This window comes from Scylla paramamosain, chromosome 9, assembly GCF_035594125.1.
Source record: "Scylla paramamosain isolate STU-SP2022 chromosome 9, ASM3559412v1, whole genome shotgun sequence".
Taxonomy (NCBI): Eukaryota; Metazoa; Arthropoda; class Malacostraca; order Decapoda; family Portunidae; genus Scylla; species Scylla paramamosain.
The window spans coordinates 12,602,501-12,617,953 of record NC_087159.1 but is presented as its reverse complement, the minus strand read 5'-3'; the positions used below and the strand labels follow the sequence as shown (position 1 = coordinate 12,617,953).

The window sequence follows — 15,453 nt, the reverse complement described above, 5'->3', positions numbered from 1 at the left end:
ATATTTTTATTCAACTTCGAGCTATCTTCCTATTGGCTGTTGTGAGGCAAACATTGTGACGTCACTGTCATCTCAAATTCGTAGTGAGCATTTCTATGGCGGATGTGTCTCTGTGTTACTCTCGTATAATCTTCCAAAATCTTGTTCATCTATTGTCGTGAAATGGTAAGTGAACGAGAAACAAATTCCACCAGTCTTTAGGATACGTTTGGTTGCTTTAATCTGCTGGGATTCATCTGATACCTCCAGAAAACTGATTGAAATGATAAGGGTGCTTTACGACCAGAATTTATTACGATGAGAGGTATACCTTTTATTTGCTGTGATATTGCATTGTAGTGTCAAGTCTACGAATGCAGAAGCGGTAGAAGTATTAGGCCACGGGTCACTCAGAAGTCCTATGGGTGGGCGGAACGCGCGGACGCCGATTCCTAAGTTTATCAGTATAAAACGGTTTTGGGCTTTACGTTTCCCCAGTCCATGTGCAATCAGTGTAATATGAAAAGACTGGTCTGTGTTTGTGCCTAAAGGGTTGAAAAATCGGCAAGTGTATGGCGGTGGCCAAGTTCTCTTTGGCTCCCCATCTCTCCTCACCGTCTGCGTACACTGCTACATCGCTACTCATGGGACTCAGCGATGTTCTTCACTCCATTGCATCGTGTCATGAAGATTTTAACATTTGCCTGGAGTTTCGGGGGTGTGGATGAAACGTTCGTGTTAACGGGGTTGGTGTGCCAGTTTGGTGTCCGCCACAAGTTTGTGTGTTCGGGCGAGTCCACTCTGGCTGCAGGGGAAGCCTGTTAGGCGTCGTCCCCAGCTAGTGTGAGCGTGACCACTGTGGCCGCGGGGGTGGGGGAGGAGTAGGGGGGGGTCAACCAGTATCGTCCCCAGCTACTCTCAGCGTAACCACGTAGGCCTAATAGAGAAAGGCGATGTGAAGTTGCTCCATAGTTGTATCTCAATTTCGGTGGTTTTTAGTGCGCACAGCAAAGTGTGAGTTGGTGTAATCGTGGAACTCGACACGGTGCACAAGAGGAGGTGGCAAGCAGCTCTCAGGACCGCCTTGAACGCTTGAAAATCGACTGAGATGGCGAGTCCGGTTTTGTGACAAAGTCCGGCGGTTTGGCGTGGCGTTTTGAAGTGAAACGGGTATCACAAGCAGCGATATTTCGATTCCTCGACGTAGTGTGTGGGCCAAACGACTGGGAGGAAGAGGTGTGTTGAGGAAAGGAAAGGAAGAAACTGACGGATAGTGGTGGTGGTGTGGCGTGGTGGTGCTTGTGAGGGAGTTGGCTGTGTGGGGGCCATCACACTCGCCCCAGCGTCGGCTCCCTGTTGGCAGACTACTAATCGCTTCTTGCTTAAGGACGCGCAAGAGTATTTTAAGTTTTAAGACTCCCATCTTCCCACCACCTTAAGAATATGAACTGCAGGCAGATTTCGTCACCAGGAGGTAAGAGATTTTTGACGTATTTCTCTTGGTGTTTGGGTCTTCATTTGCCCCAATTTCCTCGTATCTTAGTGTCCATGAAATTCAGCTTATATGGCGTATTATATAAAAAAATATATATACATATCGTCTACGGTGCATCCTAACAGAGGGTCCAATGGTCTTTGCAACCTTTCTTGTCACACCCATGTGCAGACCATGGTTTGTGAAGCTCTAGATCTCTTACTAAGGGGCTAGTGTGTTAGGGTGTGCATTGAAGTGTTCACTTTAGTATGCGAGTATTCCACATCTGACAGTAGTTGTACCGCACTCACAGTAGTGGCTTGAGAGCGTTCATTGTGAGTGAGGCTGCAGGAAAGGGAAGTGAGACGAGATGGGTGGATGTATGGTGTTTTCAGTGGTTGCGTAAAGCTAATTCCAAGTGAGAGTTATTGTTTTACACTTATGTGTAGTTACTGTAATTCGGTTGATGTGTGGAATCAATAAGTTAAGATTAACTAACGTTCTTGGCATTGCTTTGGTTGTAACAGATGGCGAGTACTATCCGTAGACTTTTTATGTGGTGATAATTGGGTGCGCCACAACGTTTCTGAGACTAATTATTATCCACGTAACGTTATTCCTACCAGTGTTGTGGTGCGTGTGGTAATGGAGAGTCAATTGTTGATGGAGAGGGAGTGTGTAATGAAGCAACTAAGCCAGAAGGTTGTCAAGATGTGCAAAAGTGGACTGCTAACCTGGTGAGATAGAGTGAGAAAGAACTACAGGCTTACTCTGAAGTCATACTGTAGTGCATAATGTAGTACTCTCGAAATATCGTACTTTGGGATGCATAAGTGACCAATTTTCTTGTTTATAAATGAATCTTAACCCGTAGAGTCTAATGGGTATGTTAGTTTTGGTAGGATTTATTTAATTGTATTTAGTCTTGTGGGTTGTTGGCCAGTATATGAGAATATACAACTGTTAATACTGTTATTGTTATTATTACTATTATCGCCATTCTAGACCAAGGGAATCGGTGAAGGACTGCGATTGGTGGTTTTAGTTTGCCAGAGCGTGTTCTCGTGATGTTTTAAAAATAACGCCCATAATTAATGTGGATAGTGATAAAAGAGCGTGGACGAGGTTAAAGAAAACTGCCGCTAGACTGAAACTTGTATATATGTCTTGAGTAAATATTAGATTGCTGTAAGCATACCCAATTCAGATTTGTATTGGGCCAGTGTTAGGCTTGCAATTTTGCAGCTTGAAATTTGTTATTATGCTTTTGTTTATTATTTATTCATTTCTTTATCAAGATGTTTTATTGAATGAGTAATTTAAAATGTTTTGTTTCCTTGCTATCAGTCCCTGGCTGACTTCGACTGGAATGCTACTTATTAAGTAGTAACTATAATCATTTCGTGGTGTCGAATCTCATAGTTTTGTCATTATATCTGAAATAGGATTGTATTGAGTACACGAAAAATCACGTAGAGTGATATCATAAAATATTGTTAAAGTTTGCGTCGTTTGCCTTGGATGATTATTTACTTATTATGTTTAACATTTGTTCAGAAGATAATGTGAATAAAATATCTCACACACACACACACACACACACACACACACACACACACACATATATATATATATATATATATATATATATATATATATATATATATATATATATATATATATATATATATATTGATGCAGCGAGACACGAACCTGGGCGAAGCACTTACTGTTTTGACCGCCTCACCTGCATCTCATTGATTTGCCCGCCGGCCGATAGCAAGCAGAGAGTAGCCGTGGCCAAGGAGAAAGGTTGATAGCAGCATATGGCGTGCGACCCCGCCAGCCAGCTAGCCAACAGCCACCTAGCCAGTATAAACAAACAGGGAATACTACTCCTCCTCCCGGCTTCCCCCTCCCCCTCATCCTCATCTTCCTCTTCCAACACGATGATCTGCCCTTTCTGTGATGTAGCCTCAGAAAGCGAGGGACGCCATTGTGGTGAATAGATGTGTGGTTATCCTGGTTGGCTGGCTGATGAGGAGTAACCCAACTAGGCCAAGGTGTAAAATATATTGCCGAGCATCTTGTAGACACTCCTCCGTAAGTTATCGCTGGCACTGGTGGCTTTCACTTGTAATTTATAAATTCAAATTCCCCCGTTATTGTATTGGATAACATGATGTAGCTACATTAAGGGACGTGAGTGTGGTAGAAAATTACTTTCACCCATTTGTTAAGTTACGAGACTGATTGAAAAAGAGCACATGCAGTCTAGGGAAAGTTGTATTGTAAGCGTACGACGGTGGAGTTGCCGGTTAGTTGTTTTGGGAAGGTGCACACGCAGCAGCAGCACCCCTAGCGCCAGCCAGCCAGCCAACAGTGAGCAGTCCCTTGTGTGTGCACTGGTGGCTCGGATGTGCTGACGTGACGCGTGGCGGAAGATACCGTCATCATGTCCAGTATAATCATGTACGGGAGTCATTCTATAGCTATTGATTTACGAGACGTGGGCCTGTGTGGTGGTAGTAGTGGTGGGTGTGTGGGCGTTCATCTAACCCCTGCAAACCTGGCATTACGTACATAGCTGGTGGTGGTGGCGGCTCGCCTGCTGTCCTCCGCGCCTAACACCACCCCATCAGTTTGTTGCTGCACCGCGCGGTCCCAAGTTATCGTAGAGGTGGTCCCCAGGATTGGCGTTTTTATTTATTTATTTATTTATTTTATTAATTAATTAATTTATTTTATTATTTTATTTTATTTATTTATTTATTTATTTATGACGTGGAATTCTTAAGACGAATCCTGTGTGGTGGGAAGGTGCCGAGTGTAAGGACTGGTAATGTTATTCTTTCATCGATAAACATAAAACGTGCATACAGTGACTCTAGCCTTGGGGAGAGGAAACCGTGATGTCGTTTGATCTTTTTTGTTTGGAGTCGTCGGAGTTGGGGTGTTTGCTAGAAAATGTTACCACTTGTGTAGTGAATGACTTTGTTTTCCATTACATTCAGTGTTATGTGAAATATCAGATTTTGATACTGCCTGGGTGTGCGTCACGTAATAACGCTGCGGGAGATCCCTGGGCCACTGAGAGATAAACATACAATTATGCATACTGTCCTGGCCCTGCTCAGCATGTAAAATTGTAGTGTATCATATGACTCCACCTAGCCTTGTAGTGATCGTTACATTGGACATTAACACCGCTTACCTGCCGCAGTGCCGCTCTGATCACCACGCCCATGACCGCACCGGCGCGGCGTTGGCCACCTGTCCGCCTCTCACTGGCGGGGCTTCTCTTGGGACTAGATGACCGATTGTGACCAGGGATTGGGGAACACATCAACGACAACAACCGTGGTATAGTTGAAATTTATAGTGATTGCTTGAAGTTCTCGGCGCGAATGTAATTACGAATCAGAAGTCGTCTTGTAACTAAATAACTGTCATGACCCGCTAGTGTGTGTGTGTGTGTGTGTGTGATGAAATAAGATTCCGCCTTAACCTTAATTTTGCTTTGGGTTTGATTGCCGTATTAATTTCCTTCGCGAGAATGAATTTACCTTAGGCATTGCGACCAAACACCTTGAGGTCATTGACACATGTTGGTGTACCTCAGTGTGCCTGCTTAATGGAGTGAGACAAGTGGGAAGGTGATGGGCAGAGGGTGCGACACCCCTAAGTGGTTACGACATGCCCACACCGCTTCTGCCTCACCCCACCTCCTTGCTGTTTGTTAAGTTAGGCTGTCAAGATGGGAATGTTTTTCAGTGTGATGATTAAGTGCATGTTTCAGACTTACTGACAGTGTTTAATTAAAAGCCGCATTGAGATTGCAAGGGTTTTCTTCAGTTTCGGTGCTTGGATGAACTCTGGCGGTGGTGAAGGTGACGCTGTCTCCTGCACGATATAGTGCAGGTGTGCATGTAATAATGATGTAATGATAATTTATTAATTACTACTACTACTACTAATACCACCACTACTACCACCACCGCTACCACTACTACTATATATTAAATCATTATTATTATTGCTATTCTAATGATGATTAATATGGAACGGGGTAGTTGAGTGACGTGGTTATATACACAGACAACAAGGCGTGGCGTTACGCTAATTTTCACACGTATTACTTGAGCAGTCGGTTAATAGGGTAGGAGGAAGCAGCTTGCCCCGTCCCTCCGCGCCCACTTTATTTAAAAGGGACGGAGGGAAGAGGCCGGGAATTCTCGTGTATTTTTGTTCCTACAGCGCAACGAGGCTTGTTGGGAAGATGTCATTCTGATATGAAAACTTTGATAACTTCGGTATAGGTATGATTGTGTTTTGTTTATATTCTGCTTAGACCGGGTGCGTTGGCGGGGGAGGAGGAAGCACCTGCCAACCTCACACTGTACATAATGACTCAGACTTGAAGCTTTCATTGATCAACATCGAATAAAGTGTTATGTCACGGAATTTTTTGGGGGGGAAACATGTTACCTTAAAGAGAGCCTTGGGACACTTACAGTATGGGCAATGTTTGACTTAGTGAAGTCCAGAATAGAACACCCACTGCCAGGGACACTTGGTAAAATATATATATATATATATATAATGTACCGTCGTGTAAATAGAGGTACTAATCATCAATATCATGTTTTAGGTCCCCAGCAAGGACAGAGGGGAGTAAAGAGAGAGACGTGCGATAGAGGTAGTGGGGACGGAATGTAGAGGGTTGGTCGTAATCGCATAGACAAGATGGAGCAACAGGCAGACGGAAAGATAGGCAGGGAGGCAAGGGAAGGATGGTGGTGGATGATGGGTGAGCAGCCGTCAGTTCTGCCGTATCCAGCGGTCACCAGCCTCCCTATGCACTGAGCCACATCATAGGACACTTGTTATTACTAGTGCCTTGTTGATCATTGGTTACATTTATATATGTTTGAAGGGATTTTAAACCGGTGCTGGTGTCCTATCGGTGTGTGCTGCTACTGTTGTGTCTCGTTTGTTCTGAGGTGGTGGACATCATAGTGCCTTTACATGAGGGCGAGTCACGATTAGCGGTAAAAAAGGCAGCTTCATGTCCAGAATTGTCGATGTTGTAAGGACAGTGTGTGTGTGTGTGTGTGTGTGTGTGTGTGTGTGTGTGTTTGTTTGTTTGTTTGTTTGTGTAGACTGATCAAGGATTTTTTTTTTATTATTATTTTTTTTTGGGGGGATGGCCTGTTCAACCACTGCGCGGTGTTTGACATGGCTGGGAGGAGACGGTAGAGAAAACCTTAAGAGCATGATTTTCCTCATCACATGCGACCTGCAGGAGAGAGAGAGAGAGAGAGAGAGAGAGAGAGAGAGAGAGAGAGAGAGAGAGAGAGAGAACATGTGCCCACCTCGCAACCACCACTATCTGAGGGGAGGTGGAGGGAAACGTGTGTGTGTGTGTCCGGCCACCACCACCACCACCCCTTCACTGTTAGTAGGGACCCGCCCAGATCCAACCCCTTTAAGGCACACAGGACGTACGGTCGACCACATTCTCCGTGATCAGTTTCCTGTACTGCCTATGTCGCCGCTCCTGTAGGTTCACTGCATAGTGGTGGTTGGTGATGGTGTCCCCTCTTGACTTTGCACAACCACTACTGCCTGGCACACCGGTCTTGTTTCTGCTGGTGTCGATGATGCTGTTTTTCTCTTCCTCCTCCTCCTATTTCAGAGGGTAGGGCTTTCAGGAGGATGGCTTAAGTATGCAGCGTGTTTGTGTGTGTGGGTGCAATTATTCGTGCTTTTCATCTTTACTTGTCACGTGTTTTAGGGATTTAGCGTTATGCTTCACTATTTTTTTTTTTTTTTTTTTTTTTTTTTTTTTGCGTGAGGAGGAGGTTTGAAAGTGGGGTTTATATATATATATATATATATATATATATATATATATATATATATATATATATATATATATATAATATATTTATTTATTTATTTATTTAATTTATTTATTTTTATTTATTTATTTATTTATTTATTTTTTTTTTTGCTTATTTAGAAATTACCATAACTTTTGTACAAATCTTGTAGCGCGACGCATTTATATACATGTGCGTTTTCCCCTCTAGTTCCCTCATTACATTATCTTTATGACACCCAACAACAACAAACACCACCACCACCACCACCACCACCACCACCACCACCACCACCATCGTGACCACGAGTAGCCCATCACAACACACCCAGGCCATTAAGGTGGAAATATTTTGAGGCACACGAAGGAGTGAGTTCTCGTTAGCTCCTCATTGTCAATCCGGAGGCGGGAAAGGGAGAGGTGTTCTGCCCCGCCCACCTCACCTCACCTCATTCTCCGATCCTCCCTTCTCTCACCTCTCCCTCCAATCACGCGTCTATGTACGCCTTTATTTTAGTAATATTTTTTTCCGCAGTCTCTCTCTCTCTCTCTCTCTCTCTCTCTCTCTCTCTCTCTCTCTCTCTCTCTCTCTCTCTCTCTCTCTCTCTCTCTCTCTCTCTCTCTCTCTCTCTCTCGTTTTGATAATCAGTAGTTTGCCTCATTCACGCAGGAAATTGCACACACACACACACACACACACACACACACCGCGTAGTGTAGTGGTTAGTACGCTCGGCTCACAACCAAGAATCCGTTGGAATACCAGGTTCGAATCCCGGGCGCGGGGAGGCAAATGGGTGAGCCTCTTAATGTGCAGCCCCTGTTCAACTAGCAGCAAGTAAGTACGGGATGTAACCCGAGGGGTTGTGACCTCGCTGTCCCGGTGTGTGGTATGTCATTGGTCGCAGTCCTACCCAAAGATCGGTCTCTATGAGCTCTGAGCTCTTTCCTTAGGGGAACTGCTGGCTGGGTGTCCAGCAGACGACCGTAGGTGAATCTCACACACACACCGTTGCTCGAAGGTGCATCTCTCTCTCTCTCTCTCTCTCTCTCTCTCTCTCTCTCTCTCTCTCTCTCTCTCTCTCTCTCTCTCTCTCTCAAGCAGGTCGTGTCCAATAGTAAAAATAACTGAGCGAGAATAAGTTGGAAAGGTATGTAGGCTTGTGGGTGGTGGTGGTGATGATGATGATGATGACTTGTGTTGCTGGTGTTAATTTCTTCGGAGTCCTCATAGGTCATTGTGTGGTGTGCGAGGGAGGGAGTCTGGAGTGAGGCTGCACACGTGGTAGTTTGCTGTATGATGTACAGTAGAGGATTAGGCACACACACACACACACACACACACCTTCCTTCCTTCGCCTAGTGGTTTGTTGTTTTTGTTGGGTTTCGTTCGTGCATTCATTTATTCATTTCCGTGTTTCTTCTTCATGCGCGTTTTCATTATACAACGTGGTGCTTGTGTCTGATTCATTCTAACGTTCTTCACTTTGTCCTCGGCTGTCACATATTTCGGGTAGGGTATCATAAAAAAACGTTTCATAAATATTTGACGCTTTTAGTCGAATATCTCTCTCTCTCTCTCTCTCTCTCTCTCTCTCTCTCTCTCTCTCTCTCTCTCTCTCTCTCTCTGTCAGTTTCATATTCGTTGGGAAACTTTCGTAAACACCCGGAGAACACGTCAGACTAAGTCACACACCTCAAAGGCTTCTTTTTAACTTATCTAACTCGTGATTCGGGAAACGGAAGAAATGTAACATAACTACTTGACACAGTTGAAGCATGTGTAGTAGTAGGAGGAGGAGGAGGAGGTTAATAGTAAGACTTGGAGGGATGACTGCTGGCTATTTGTTGACTATCACGTGGGGTTTGGCTGTGTTACCCTGTGTGTGTGTAATGTGTGACGGGAAGAGAGTAATGGTTATTTCTGTGTAGCGGGTGTCGGGGACGAACCAGCTAGGGTGTGAGGTAAGCGCCGGGGGGTGACACACGCACACACACCCTTGGCATGCAGCACCTAACAGATTCTCGTTGTTGGTCGTTTGGCTCGCACCCATAACGTTGTATGTAGTAGTGGACGGAGAGAGAGAGAGAGAGAGAGAGAGAGAGAGAGGTGCCCGGGAACACGACCATCTCAGTAACCACTTAAATATACCACCCCAGAAATACAGCTGTTATTTTACTCGCACCTCCCGCGTGTTGCAACCACGAAGCGAGTCTCGCGGCGATGAAGCACCGAAGGAATGGTGCGAACGGAAGGACGCTTTGTTTAGGAGCGTAGTGGAGGAAGAGGGATGACAGGGGGCCAGAGAGAGACTGTAAGAGTGAGAGTCAGCTGGTTAGTTGGAGCGCCGGCTTGTTGTGAGGGAATGGTAGAAATGTGATGGTGGTGGTGGAGAGGGAAGAAGGGTGGGGCGGAACTAGGGTGTTGGTGCTGGTGGGGTTTTGATAGCGTGGCGAGGGGTGAATAGTGTTGAAGTGGGGGAGAGGTGATGGAAGAGCAAGAGTGATGATGGTGAGCGGCAGTGTGTGTGTGTGGTAAGGGAGGGTGGTGCGCCAGAACAGACCAAAACAGTACTTTACACAAGGGTGTATATAAAAGTTCTACCTTCCTCGCGACACCGCCACCATGACAGCTTTTCCTTTCCCATTGGCAATGTCTGATTCGTGCTTGCTCTACACACACACACACACACACCATGTGTTTGTTTCTCTGTTAGTATCGTGTGTTACTCGTGACTAGCAGAGCTGGACACCATTGCATAGTCGATACAGATAGCAGGTTAAAGATTGGAATGAAGAGGTTTACAGCACACTATATGTAGCAGCGTGACACTCTTATGTCGATGGTTCCTGCCATTCATAACGATGGTGTTATAACAGTCTTTGTTCAGATCTTTCACGGAAAGAAGTGACAGTATGTACAAGTATTATTCATCGGTATAGTTGTGGACTTGGCTTTCCTCCCTTTCTTCACCACCACTATTTGGTAGGGCTGGGCAAATGTTCATAGCATATATCGGGGGAATCCATAGCGAGCTTCCGCGTGTGTTCACCGCGGGTTATAGGGAACGAGTAATATTTGAGATTACTGAGCCCATGGAAGTGGCAATGTCGGGCTAACGCAGGATGGTGTATGCAGTCACACGTTGCTACACCAATTTTGCTTGCCCTTCGCGCCCCCCACCCTCCCACACACGCCTGCCTCCTCGTCTCGCTGCCAGGTGTTGTTATCACCATACTTTCAGTCTAATATGTTGCGGAGAAAGCAAGACTAGTGAAGGTTTGTTCCATGGTGTTGAGTGGATGGGAATTATACTGTATCAAGATAACCTCATATTGTTTCGCGTTATATCATAGTATTTACTAAATGCAAAATTGACCGATTCAAATGTATATATAATTCATAGCTACAGTTGCTAAAAAAAAAAATGAGGTAGTAACTTTTCTCCATCTTAAAAGTTGTGTAACTTTTATGAGAACATAGTTAGTGCAGTTAATAGCAATGTATTTATTGATAAATGTTGCTTAGTGTTCTATAGTGCGGTGTGTACCTGCCACAACACATTGCTTATATGGCCCGTACGTCCCCGCACTCGTGCCACTGTACGGTAGATACATGTGCTGATGAATTACTCTTAAACTGCTGACCTATCGAATTTTGTTAGGACATTTTATATATATATATATATATATATATATATATATATATATATATATATATATATATATATATATATATATATATACGGACTTATTTACGTATTAATTCCGTGTTCCTAGCATTCATGAAATATTGGAAAACAGCTCATCCTCCGCCTTCTTACGTGTGTGTGTGTATGTGTGTATGTTTGCTAGTCAAAATGTCTCTTAATTTTTAGATCAATAACATTCATATATGATTAGCTGGCGTGTTTTTAAGATTAAACCTTGCTGAGAAAATGTTGTCTATGCTAGAGAGAGAGAGAGAGAGAGAGAGAGAGAGAGAAAGGGAAGTTGTAAGCACAAGAAAAAAAAAGTGTCTGGCTTCAGGTTCAAGGGAGCGTTGCCATAGTGATGGGAGTAACAGTGTACGAATGTGTTTGTGTGTGTGTGTGTGTGTATCCGACATAATATTCTGTACGGTCGGTACGTGATGCAAACTTTCCGCCTTGTTTCCCCTCAATCTCACTTGCACATATAATGCAAGGAACCTTTACTATTTTGTAGTCATTGCCTTGAAAAAAAAAAAGTTAAATTGTATATGCTTTGTAAAGTTTATACCAATATTTCACAGGGTGGAGGAGTGTGAGCTAACACCTGATGATTATACTTTATTGTGCAATACTTTATTCGTCATTACGGTATCTTCATAGTCAGCAAATTCGAATGAAATGATGTTATTATGTTGATGTATTTTTCCTGTAGGAGTCAGTCTTGAACACACGAGTATGTATGGTTAGCCTCCCTTTTGAAGATGTGTGCCGTATTTATACATGTGGGAGGGACTAGGCCAGTCTTGTATAGTGAGGTGGCATGGACTTGGTGAGGAGACTCGGGTTGTGTGAAGTTTAAAAGTAATTCCTAAAGTAAAAGCAGTTACAGCGGCAAACAGAGAAGGGAAGGTGATACTCAGGTGGAGAAAACTGGCTTGGCATGAGGCAACCAGGCAGCGCGGGCGTGACATAATGGGTGGGGGTGGATGGCAGCGGCCGGCCGCCGCCCCATGGTTGACACATCCCGTACCATACCGTACTGTCAGCCGACCCCAACACTGCACGCCCGCACTCACATGTGCACAATATGACCTCACTGACGACGCCTAAATATATGTATGGAATCGCTTGTGACTTTTCCAACTTACGGCGCAATAATACCTCCCACACCCCTCTGCCTTGACTTCCCGCCGTCCGGCTCGTGGTGGGAGTGCCGCTCTCTCTCTCATACTCCCTTCCCTCCACCTCACCTCCTCACACAGCCCTCGCGCGTGGCGTTATGAAGGTATAGTGGCCTGCTGGCGTAAGCGCGTAAAAAGGAAAAAAACGAGTTTTTCGTCCCAAGGTTTCGTGCGTATACTACGAAGCCAACAAACACCATCATTCTTCCTTATCAGCAGCTCGTATCAGGGGTTACGAACCAGCACTCACCTTCGCCTTGAGCTTCGGGAACATTTACAGCCAAGTTGGTATTTCCGAGTTACTTCACAGTTTGGGAGGGGTTACAGACACCGGTACTGCATTACAGTTCCATGGATTGCAGATAAGGGGTTCCTGCATTGTTGCCAATTTAGTTTCGTAAACTTATCGCATTGCGTCTTTATCGTAAATTTGTTAATTGGCTTCCCTCCAAGTGCTCGTACGTAACAGATAGCGACGCAGATCGTGGTGACCAGTGAGAGGCGAGATGGGCCACTGTGAGGGCTGAGGACAAAGCTCCTTTTTGGGGGCGGGGGCTGGCATGATGTGCAAGCCGTGTTGTGCGGGTGGGATCGGCTTTTAGGCTTATGATAGCCACAGGTTGTGCACAGATATAATTAGAAAACCGTGCAAGAGGTAATAGTTACGTACGAGGAGTGTTTGTGTCAGCCAGAGGATTCACCAAGACCACTCCCGTTGCTTCTTGTATCAGTCTGGCAGCGCGGTTCCGTTGCTTCATCGAACCTCGCGCCACTAAAACACAGGTGTCGTACGGCATTTTGATAGGTTGATTTATTGCACGCCACCTTGCTTTCCTTTATTTCACTGTGTTGTCCTCAAACTACTTGCCACCTATATTTTGCACTCAGTGATACGATAAAACCAGCAGTATGGATGGTGCTCACAACAGCTGTACGAGTAGTAGCTATTCACTCCTGCGTCTGATCTGGCAGGTTGAGTCGTGCTGCTGCTGCCTTGTTGGTGCAGTGAGGTGCCACTTGCTATTAAAACGGGTTCAGTATTACCCACTTCAGGTCGTGTTGGAATTGCTTATACACCTAGCTCATCGTGCAGTGGATGCATTTTTAAGTAAAAAGAATTGTTTTCGAGCCTTCTTTAGTGAGTATCAGTACATTGTTTATTGCTGGACAATCTCATTCTTGAACTTGTAGCCGAGACTGTCAGAACGCCTGGGGACGAGAGCTGCGGCATGTGGGGCCCGAGAAGGGCTTGGGACGGGCTACATTATTGTTGTGATGGCGGAGGATCGGTAGTGAGAGTGGCTGGGGACGAGAGCGCGCCACTACCTCTGTCTTGGCGACAGCCCGGATCGCCTCTCCGAACGTTTTCCATAACATTCGTCTGGGTTTCGTCAGGATGCATTTCGTCTGGTCTCCTCGGAGTGTTTGTATGTGACTAATTTTGGTTTCATGACTGATTCAGAAGACTGTTTGGAATGAGGAATATTATACATAAGGCGATATACTTGTATGTCGGTTATGGATATGTGATGGGTTGCAGAGACGATCAACTCTTTTTGGTAATGTCTCAGTAGGCTGTTGTATTTGCAGGCAGGAGTGCAAAGAGCGCCCTTGAATCCTCCGCCTCCTTGGGCAGATGGGCGGCGCTGCGAAACGTGATTTTTGTTGAATCTAATACAGCTTGGAAGTGATATAACCGTGTGAAAGGCGGATGAAGATTTACATATGAATCTAACCTGCATCCTCCCTAAGTTTAGTGATGGAAACTTATTTGGTCGGCGTTTACGTTGCGGGTGAAGGGCCAATGACTGCAACACTGACCCTCCGGCAGCTGCCCTTCGCCTAGATCGGCCTCACCATGTTGCCTCGAAATGGTGTCGTGTTTTTGATCGCAGAATAAACTTAGGATATTCATGAGGATGACTTTTATACTACTTAGTAGTTTTCGGGGGAGGGGTGATCAGTCGACAGTTATTCTTATTTAAGTTATATTTAACCTTCGTTTGACATAGGTGACCGCGCGGTAATTTAAAAATGACTCGTGACACCTCGTACATCATTAGTATTTACAAATCAATCATCCATCATTACATTAGCTGTTGTCCTAAGAAAATTACACTTCATCTTGTAGTTACTTTTTTTTATTGTAAACTTTGAAATTACAAAGAAGATAGTTTTCAATGTGAAATATTGTTCTTTTCCTTTTATCACGCAACACATTTGGAATTGTTACTGTGTGCAGTTTTTTGTTCAGGTGTTAGGACCACGTTCTTAAATGTTTCACCATCTTATTTTAATTACCTAGTTTTACTAGAGGTTATTGAAATTCTCAAGGGTTTTTCATTATTATACTAGTGATAGTCTAACAAGAATTCAACACTCATTGGGAAGAAGCACCCTTGAGAACCTGATTGATCATGTCTGCTGTCTGTGGAATGATGTGTTAAAGAATAAAAGTCTTAGTGATTGCTTATGTTTAACCTGCATTTTATTTTCACTTTCAGGTGTAATGTAGTGCGTGATGAACCGTCGTGTGGATGATATATCTGGTCGGGGAGAGGCAGTGTCAGGCATCGTGAGTGCTGGGGGGGTTGCTGGTGGATTGACCCAGGGGGGTCAGGGGGTCACTGGTGGCCCTGGGGGTGTGGGTGGGGGTCCAGGAGGCTACGTTCGTGGACCCACCATCACTCACCTGGGCACCAGACCTGGTCAGCCTACAACACCAGTAGCAACAGCTGGGACCCCTGTCCCTGGAGTAGTGCCTGTGCCAGCGACCACTGCTGGTCAGGGTGTGGGAGGAGCCCCAACTCCTCTTGACCACCAGCCACACAACCCAGCATCTCAGCCAGGTAAGGATATATACCTCTTGAGGCAGGCATACTAACACCAACTATTTTGAAGTGTGTGTGTGTGTTACTCAATTTTGTGAATTTTGTAATGCAGAACTGATGCTGAATTACAGTAACTTCTGAGCAGCTTTATTTTTTTACTCTCCAAATCCATGTATGTATAGGTTTTCATTTCCAAGATGCAGAGATATTAGCAGTTGCAAGTCATCTCATAATTGTACAGGAAACTGAAAGAATTATCATGACCCGGTACATTTATATATCAATTAAAAAATAAAGCATTCATGCATCTGTACAGTTCTTGGAGTTTGTTATAATGACTACATTCGTCTGTCGTCATTAGGAACCTGTCATCATTTGTTATGAATGCCTTAAGTTGCATGATGTGGTTATC

The 15,453-nt window shown here is 44.7% G+C and overlaps 1 protein-coding gene across 14 annotated transcripts in view; it reads left to right on the top strand.

The window, feature by feature from the left end:
* Nucleotides 1-62: 62 nt before the first annotated feature.
* LOC135103632 (paired amphipathic helix protein Sin3a-like) overlaps nucleotides 63-15,453 on the top strand; it is a 56,099-nt gene continuing 40,708 nt past the window's right edge. For 7 of the 14 annotated variants that reach the window (XM_064010173.1, XM_064010167.1, XM_064010172.1 and 4 more), the window contains exons 1-2: nucleotides 887-1,453; nucleotides 14,715-15,059. In XM_064010173.1, the coding sequence (XP_063866243.1) occupies nucleotides 14,732-15,059 (328 nt within the window). In that variant the 5' untranslated portion in view covers nucleotides 887-1,453; nucleotides 14,715-14,731. Of the gene's footprint in view, nucleotides 166-885; nucleotides 1,454-3,910; nucleotides 3,926-4,676; nucleotides 4,817-12,838; nucleotides 12,994-14,714; nucleotides 15,060-15,453 lie in introns of those variants that run through there. The other 7 variants (XM_064010160.1, XM_064010162.1, XM_064010161.1 and 4 more) reach the window with 7 other exon arrangements.